Here is a 9,049-nt window from a genome sequence, read left to right as displayed (position 1 = left end):
GTCAGATTAACATGGCATTAATATAAAACATACAATTATAATTTCCAATATAGCAGGTATAACTTTAATCACAATGGCACATCAGGATTCTGCTACTGTCAGGCCAAATTTTTGGGGTCGGCTATGGATCCTCAACTTTCTTACTTAATGATTAAAATACGCACAATTCAGCAAGAACAAAGCCTCCCAAGTGCTAAACATAAATATGTTGCAGTTTGTGCCATGCGAATCATCTACTGTAGTTGAAGCATACTTTAATTTCACTGCAATTCATGAAAGTTTTGCAAGCTAATATTATGCAACAGGAAGGCACTATACTTTTGTTATGCACAGTTACATTAGACATAATCCATCCCACCAGCAATTTGCTTTCATTTAGCTCATGCTTGAAATATTCAGAGGTAAAAATAATACAAACTCTAAGATATCTAAGAGGAAAATACATCAATTTCAGTTCATTGGTCTCTCTTCTATACTTCAAATTTACCTAGAAAGAATGTTCAAAATGAGTAACAGGATTCATAGTATATTCTATCTACTTCTAAGAACATCCCTGAAATTTCATCAATGCAGCTTCCATCTTGATTTATCACTGCAAGCTTTCCCCACCGAAATTGATAATGTCATTATGGCCTGCATTTTTTGAGTCATTGATCTGAGGATTAATTGATTTATTAAAAAAACACGTAAAATAAAAAATAAAGAAGTCCTAAAAATTTGTGTTATAGACATTTTTCTAACAATTTTTTGGGTACTAGTTTCTAACGAAATTTAAGGTTCACATAGCATGATCTGTAAAGTTAAACAATTTTAGTTTATCAGTTCTTATGAAGTTATTCCACTGGAAAGCCACAAGCAAAAACACTAAATTATGGATGCTATCTGCATTAAGTGCTCCACATTTTAAATAGTGACCAATGGTAGTCTTGGGCATCCACTTAATATTCTTCTGCAGATTCACCCAACAAAATCTCAATGACAAACCTTGACAGTGAATTGCGTTAATATCTGGCCCTGTTAACTCTATTCCATCATCGCTTAGCAATAATATCCCTGACGAAGTTATGTTAAAAGGGAAAGCCAGAGGTGGGGATATTGGAGATTTTGCCACCTTAATAAACCTCTGATCTGCAAGAAAAATGAAAATTAGAAATCTCAAGTACCCAGTGGAAAGGCAAAATCTATGGTTTTCACATGTTACATACTATGTATAAAAGGTAAGTCTCAATAATCCAGCAGTAAACAGGAAAGGGTCCCCTTCAATTGAATCCTACAATTCCCTCCCATTTTTAATTTGATGTGTGACATGTTACATTCATTTGATTTTTAAACATCACGTGTCTTACATCTAAAGTTGGAGGGAATTGGAGGGGATCTTATCTTGCAATAAACAAGTTAATTGGACTTCTCTTGAAGGACATTTCACAATCTCAAGAACGCAAATTCTAGATAGTTTAGTTTTTGATACCAATATGAATGAAAGCATACAAGTTTGAAAGATATAGGCATAATCTTTTCTGGGAAAAAAAAAGCATTTTCTGACAAAACATTAATTATTAAAGAAAGAAGAAAAAAGGGGGCCAGGCACCTCAGATCCCTCAAATAAGTAAAAAAAAAAAACCAAAATCGCTAATTTTTTTCCTGTTAAATTAGAAGGGAACATAGTCCACTCTTATATTAAATACAACATCTTCAGCAAGATAACATTCTAAAAGAAAAATAAATTCAAAAGAAAATTGAATGAAAATATTTTATTCTAATAGCATGCACAGGAGATGTACACTTAGGCTCCTTTTGATTTATCAAAAATTAGCAAGTGTAGACCAACCTGATTTAGCTTCAAGCACAAGACGAATTGTAACAGCATGAGCCCAGTTAATTCCCAAAGCAGCAACAAGATGAGAATCATGTCTTGTGCGATCCTCGATGGTTTCATTCCAACTTTGCACTGTACAAAATAATCTATACTTCAACAATATATCAGGAGGAAGATTTTAAAATCTGATTATGTCATCTAACCTTGGAAATAATAGTGGCAGATCTCATCACGGCTTTGAGATCTCACTTGATTTGTCACCACAACAGGAATTCGTGAAAATTCAGCTAGTGACCTAGAGATTAGGGTTGGGGGTGAGAGAGAGAGAGAGAGATAGAGCATCATTGAAAAGAGTCACCATAGCTAAGAAATTCCGTGATATAGCAGCTAAGATGGTATGATCCTCACTTAATAAAAGAAACGTGCCAACCCAATGTATTTTGTCTAGGAGCCGCATGCTCGAATTCCCTGAACAACGTAGAGCAACCACCGATACTATATTAACACACCAACCAACAATGTATGATGCGTGGCGATTGTATATTTTAAAAATATATATTCGAAACATAGAAGAGATGTGCAAACATAGCACCAATAAAGAAAGGAACTATGTAGCCAACCAGAGCACATCAATGGCCTTCATTTGTGTAATGGAGCATATGGTGGGGAGTTTTGACAATGGCAGTCACAAATATCTAGGAAAACTGAATAGGAAATTGCAGGGGACAACAAATCAAAACATGCATATTCCCAAGCCACTTCTTGTTAAAAGTGTCAAATGAAAAGCACCAGTTCAACTTGCCTTGTTTCTGAACTCAAGTTATTCATAATATAGAGGAATCTAGGAGGGAGGGGGAGGGTGTGGTGTGGGGTGGGGAATTAGACTATTTTACTCTATAAGATCAATTGAAGTGGACAAGCATCATCATTCACACTCAAAGCTTTCCATACTCAGGATTCAGTCTTCAGATGATAAATTAAATCCTTAAAACTGCAGGTTATGGACAAGATTACAGTTATCCTAAAGCAAAGGAAGGCATGTTGATTGTGATGGAGAACTTGTCTAACGTGGAGGACCAAATCTGGATTTGATTACAACTAGCTAGACTAGATCAATCATTACTGGAAAAATTGAACTTACCCTGTAACCAGAGCAGCCATGCTATCAATAACTAGCAACTTCACTTGATTTTGAAGGAGTGAAACCTTGATTTGTTGCAAACTGGTAACAATTTTGACAACAGATGGTTCACTGACCAATATCAGTAGTCTTTTGATAAATTAGTAAAAAAATGAGTTGCTATGACCAAGGAATATTGAACTACCAGGAAATCTAGGGGCAGCATAGGCATACAAAGTAAACAACTCCACATTTGATAACCAACATAACATATTAAAAAAATAAAAAATTAGATGCAAGACCTTCTAAGGTAGATATTGAAAAGAGAATAGATTTACATATTGTGCTTGACAGGAGACAAGTAAGAACTTAACCCTCAACTGGCATGACAATGGTGCTGAGGGATCACCAGAGAACCTGAAAGATGTCTGTAAGTCCATTCCACGCATCAGAGGCAAATGTCAATAATTAATATAAATGCACTACCCAGATGCAGTTATGTTCCAAACTTCCAATGAACTATTTCACTAAAACACTAACCATCAGTGGGAATCCCTCAGTTCAGTAACTATTTCTCTCACCATATATATGTCTCATGCCATTAAGACATGCAACTAAGCAGCACTACTGCTGGCTTCTTGGGGATGTTCCAATCATGTTTCAAATTGAATTAGAGAAAAAGATACTCAGCCCATCTTATAAGCATGATCTTAACTAGTTAAGGTCAGCTTCAGAAACCCTGTTTAATTATTCCACTGTGTGTTAAAGCTAAACTCAAAGCACTGGTGCATACATTTTTCTTTCCTCCCTGCCATCTTATGTTCCATTTGATAATCTACTTAGTTGCCTCATAGAAAGCCTCCAAATCAAACCACGCCAAACATTACAAACTGAAGAGGAACTTGTTTCACTTAACCAAAAAAAAAACAAGAGGAGCTGGTTTTCAATGCAAATGACTAGAAATCCAGTGAATTCCATCTTGTCATCCATCAATCCCATCTGTAGTTGTTGCTAGTTTATTTTTTTCTCTTTTCTTTTGGGATAAGTAAGAAATGATTATATAAAAGAAAGATTGAAATGTGTACATGAATAAATGAAAATGTTCAAGTATACATGCTATAGTCAACTGTCTCCTCAATATATCTTACACATACAAAGAGTCCAAAAAAACCAACAAGATTAGGAGGCCTACACTCATCTAAAGATTTCAGTCTTGTTCTATCCTTTCTAAGGCCTTAGAAAAAATGAAGTCTTAACTCTTACCTCTCAGTGAATTCAGAAAGTGATGCTGGCCGCAAAACATGGATCCTACCAGCCATCTGAGATATAAAAGGAAAAATAGTCTCTTGTGAACATGAAGTGATGCGATGGAAGTAAAAAATTGAAAAGAGAAACAATTAAGTTTTCCAGCATACCTCCTGTGCCATTCCTTTCCTGTGAAATATTTCAGGGAAACTTTTCACTCCAATTTCTATCAACCTGAGGATAGCAAACTTACTTGAAAATAATGCCTTTTCTTATTTAATCATTATAAGCAAATACGAATACCTGAAAAAATGGTAGCTTAAAGGTGTGCTTCAAATACCTTCTTGAACTAAATTTGGACTCTACGTCGATATATATTACATGGCCATCTAAACCTCCATAACTTGCAGGTAATGAAGCCAATAAAGAGAGCTTCAAGCAAAACTGCAATTTGATGAAACAAACTACAACTAAAAATTCAACCAACCAGACTACATATTTCCAGAAAGAATATAGAGACGCTAACAGCATATATGTGTGCAAGCTCAGAATTGTATCCTTTATTGAAATGCCTCATTTATCAAGATAATAAAAAGAAGAAACCACTTACATAAGTTGCATTTCATCACACAATAGGTGCCAAAAGTGGTATGTTGTCTCTTATACTGTCGTAAATCTCTCAATAGCAGAAGCAATGCTAATGTGAATATGGTTTTCACAGTAAAAAGGTGCTAAAAGAAGGAAAGGAAATAGAGTACTAATAAAGGCTTCAAAGTTTATAATTGTAATTATTTTCATCATCATCCAATGACTAGTTGTCACAGCTAAATGCATTGTTGCCAACAAAAACTAATACTGATAAATAATTTGTGCACGTGAATGCATAATATAGGACCTTGTATTTCATTTTGTAATTTTCACTTTAAGCTATACAGAGTCAGTTGCTAGCATCTACAGCCCAGCTAAAGCTCAAGAGAGCCTTAAATCTCAACTATAGAGGACACTTCCTTTTCCATTGATCAGCTATAGGACAGGATAACTCGGTTAAATTAAAGGCTGCCATGCACCTTATCATCACCATGAGCCAATTTTCTTTCAGAATTTCTCCTTTCCTCAAGAAACTTCAAATTGGACCAATAATCTTGGGGATTCAATAATCTTCATTGCACCTGAAAGGCTAGGAAACATGGATTCTTCAAATTACTAGCCATATCTGTATTAGATAAGCATCCTATACAGATGCTTCCTTACTTCTCTCTCTCTCTCTAATAGCTTCTTAATTAGTTTTATTATTTGGAAATGATTTATGCTTTTTAGCATTCGTAGATTTATCTTTAAAAATTGAAATAATCAGTTTAATATAAATTTATATATTAATCAATTAAAGTTTCTTTGATATATAGTATCCTGGATTTTTAAAAATTGATGTAACACTGTGTCCATATTGTATCATGTCTACTTTGTGTCTGTATTGGTGCTTCCTAGCTGAATTACATTTCAGCAAAAAGGTACATGTATATATGCCAAAAAATGTTGGTTTATGCCATATTACACGGACATGTCAATTCATCCCAGCGTATAAAGGAAAAATCAAAAAAGAAATTGGATGCTTTGACTAGTCAATGATGCCTCTAAGTATTAAATTTTTAGATCCAAGGATCACATCAATTAGATGCCCAGACCCTGCATGTGTATTGGGTTTGTGAGGGTTAAGAGCAACACCTTAGGGAGTCTCTTTGTGAAGGATTGATACAACATGTTGGGATACCATCTTATCCTAAAAGCTCACGTCATGACCTGATAAATGAGCTAGCTATATATGCACTATACCCAAAAAGAACTAGTCAATTTTTAATTAGAACTAGCTCGTAATTGCTTATGTGGCCCGGATCTACTTAGTATATGCCCAACGTGGGACGCAACACAACCTCACACAAGACACACTCGTAGAAACCAAACCAATCTGATCCATACAATTGAGGTATCATAATTTCCCCCACTTAAATCTGATATCAAGGACTACGTTGTGCTATAGTGCCCTAAGCCACATGGTGTTACTAGGTTGGTGTTACTAGGTTGGTGTTATAATAGCATTTATCACGATCAGCACACAATTTCTCAACAAATAGTTTTACAAAACTAATCCAATCCAATGTAGACAATCTGAAGGTATCTAGCTTAAGTCAATAGTATTGGGCCAAAAATGTTAAATCAGGTAATCATTCTTATTACTACAACCCAATGTGGGACTTGATCTCTCAACTAATTACACCTCACACGGGAATATTCCGATAGATAAAAAAATTCTCTTGGACACATGATTATAATGTAAAACTCAAGCTCCTTCCAACTATAAAATACGTTATTATGGAATAGAGTGAAGATGGTCACATAAAATTATCAATATATGAAGAGAGGGGAGAGGAAGATGCACTTGAGAGTAAGTAAGATACTTATGAAAGACAAATACTTGTGTTTTTCCGATTCCAGCTGGACCAACCAACTCTGTCAAGACACCAAATGGTATTCCGCCACATAAGGCCTCATCTAATCCTTTCATATGAGTGGGAAGATGGCCAGCCAAGTGCTCATTTTGAACCCGTAGCTCCATCAGCGATAATGCCTGGAAAGAAACAACTAAATCCAGCACCTTTGAGAAACTCAAAACCAAAGAAGAGAAAGAAGTCCTTTAATGCACCAGTTTAGTCAATTGAACCACCACAATAAGGTCACGTTTTGATTTGATGATTCAAAATCACAGGATTTAAAGAATAATTGCTAGTATAAATTGCTTTATATAAATTAACAACACAGGATTATTTGAGGTTTAAAGATTTTGCTCAAATAGAAACACCTTGTGATATTATGGATTTGAAATGACTTCTTATTTGTAATCATTTCAAATCCACATATTAATAAGCTCAAATCCATGCATAAATTTCATCGATAGAAAAAAAAAAAAAAAAAAATTCATACTTCAATCAAATCATTTAAAATAAAATTTGAAGCTCAAATCCTTCTCTTTAAATACCTCTATTCAACAAACCATAAACAAATTTGAAAAAGAAAAACAAAATTTTTAACGCTTACAGTTTGATATGGTGGACACACGATTTCACTGATGTGAGCTACTGCAGATGTTACTTGTGCCAACCCCACATCTAACAATTCCATCAACTCAAATTCAGTTAAAGATAATGCATCCTGAAAGCAAACAACTTATATGTAATTCCTCCACATACCCAAAAGAGAAAAAAAACTCAACTCTCCATATTTTTATTCCTCATTGCCTAAAAATTCATTGTAAATTCAAAATTTTACTTCTAAATTCATATCCCAATGATACCCAATATTTTTTTTTCCCTATTAATTTGGCTAAAAATTAGAACTATAATCAACCATGAAATTTTGAGGATAGCCATCCTTTACAACTTACATTTTTTCAAAGTTAACTTAGCTGCATCTTGGGTATAGATTAGATTCATCTACTAGTACCATGGACAAGTTGAACTTTGCACAAAAAAGTTACACCCAGAAAAAAAAGAAAAAAGAAAAAGAAACATGAAATTAATAAAGTAAATTCTTTGCTAGAATTTTACAACAAATAGTTTCCCAACAGTTTCAGCACTATGTCCCATGTTTACATTATCGAAGACTACCTTATGGGTAAAACAAAACAGTGTCCAACGCGACCGGGCTGTTTGGATGTTTAATATTAAGAAGTAACATTAATAGATTTTGGGGGAAAATGAAATAGCTAACAATCCGGTATCCAAACAGGTTATTAAAGGTAGTTAAGTTAGTTACCTTGGCGGTGAAGACATTACGAGCAGCGAAGACGTTGGCGATCGACTTTGGCAGACCCATCTGGCTGATTTGCTTGTTCGCCATTGTCACTCTCTCTCACGTGCTTTCCCGCCAAATGTGAGAGCCTAACTTACCTAATCAGTAAATATATGGGTGAGAACTGAGAACAAAGTACAAACTTCGGGGATTTTCTCTTGAAGCCCAGATCCAAATGTGACTAATGGGCCTATTCCTAATATGATTGTGATCAGTGCAATACCTCTGTAACAGACCACTGCATGATGCACTACCTATTTGCTACACCTCTTTAATAGACTGATAATAGTTTAATTTTGTATATTTATATTATTATTAGAAAGTATTATTATACTTATTTTGAGTTAATTCATACATTTTATAGTTGGTTTTGAAATAATGCTGAATAATTAATTTTATACTTAGTTGAATTTTAATGCGTAAATTTGTCTTTTGTAGAATAATGAAATTAAATAGGTGGATTTGTACAAAGAAGAAAGCGAATGGACTTTACTTTTACAAAGACCATGATGAAATCAAAGAAGGCCAACCCAATTGAATTCGAGTCCAATTGAAGTAAGGAATTAAAGGAAATTTGCACCAAATCCAAGTCTAATACAGATTAGAATTTCAGCTTGTAAATCAGTTAGTATTTGGAGCATAACTTTCGGGTTCGATGTTCAATCGAGATGATTCAAGTTAGGCTAGAAATTTAGCTTAAAGGGCTACAACTTTGTAGTTTACCAAAAGTTTGAATTTTGAAGTTAAATGGGTCGAAAATGTCGGTTAAGTAAAGCCTAAAAACCTGAGGTTTTCTCCAGACGAAAATTCAACTTGTAATAGGATTCCTTGACCTATTTAAAGGCTTTTTAAGGCAAAATTCAGGAGAGAGCTACTGTAGAATATAATTTAGGTTTTTTTTTTTTTTTTTTTTTTTTTTTTTTTTTTTTTTTTTTTTTTTTTTTATAAAAGTTTCTTTACAATTTTTAGAGTTTTATTTGTGTTATGACTTGCTAGAAGCTTTACTAAGGCAAAGGGTGAAATCC

The 9,049-nt window shown here is 34.2% G+C and overlaps 1 protein-coding gene across 6 annotated transcripts; it reads right to left on the bottom strand.

The window, feature by feature from the left end:
* Positions 1-338: 338 nt before the first annotated feature.
* LOC126732951 (DNA repair protein RAD51 homolog 2) lies at positions 339-8,226 on the bottom strand. 6 transcript variants are annotated; one of them, XM_050436040.1, is made up of 12 exons: positions 7,989-8,224; positions 7,272-7,385; positions 6,652-6,804; positions 4,522-4,625; positions 4,352-4,415; positions 4,200-4,255; positions 2,958-3,038; positions 2,225-2,284; positions 2,020-2,111; positions 1,829-1,948; positions 985-1,128; positions 339-633 (listed from the first exon to the last, which is right to left on the bottom strand). In XM_050436040.1, the coding sequence occupies exons 1-12, from the start codon at positions 8,070-8,072 to the stop codon at positions 590-592; spliced, it is 1,116 nt and encodes a 371-aa protein (XP_050291997.1). In that variant the 5' UTR covers positions 8,073-8,224; the 3' UTR covers positions 339-589. The 6 variants fall into 6 exon arrangements, with proteins under 6 accessions (XP_050291997.1, XP_050292033.1, XP_050292028.1 ...); XM_050436076.1 differs by having other exon boundaries at positions 6,652-6,818; positions 7,272-7,342; positions 7,989-8,222; XM_050436071.1 differs by having other exon boundaries at positions 7,272-7,342; positions 7,989-8,221.
* Between the last annotated feature and the right edge of the window lie 823 nt (positions 8,227-9,049).

The sequence above is a fragment of the Quercus robur genome, chromosome 1, assembly GCF_932294415.1.
Source record: "Quercus robur chromosome 1, dhQueRobu3.1, whole genome shotgun sequence".
NCBI lineage: Eukaryota > Viridiplantae > Streptophyta > Magnoliopsida > Fagales > Fagaceae > Quercus > Quercus robur.
Note: the sequence above shows the minus strand (reverse complement) of the source record. Positions and strands in the feature narration are given on the sequence as shown.

What these genes read in the sequence shown, in the direction of transcription:
- LOC126732951 (XM_050436040.1), bottom strand. Translation starts at nt 8,072, where the DNA reads ATGGCGAACAAGCAAATCAGCCAGATGGGTCTGCCAAAGTCGATCGCC. An exon ending in ATGGCTGCTCTGGTTACAGG is followed by an intron (nt 2,285 to 2,957) that starts GTAAGTTCAATT and finishes TACGTTGTTCAG; the next exon opens with GGAATTCGAGCATGCGGCTC. An exon ending in TAACGCAATTCACTGTCAAG is followed by an intron (nt 634 to 984) that starts GTTTGTCATTGA and finishes CAAAAAATGCAG; the next exon opens with GCCATAATGACATTATCAAT.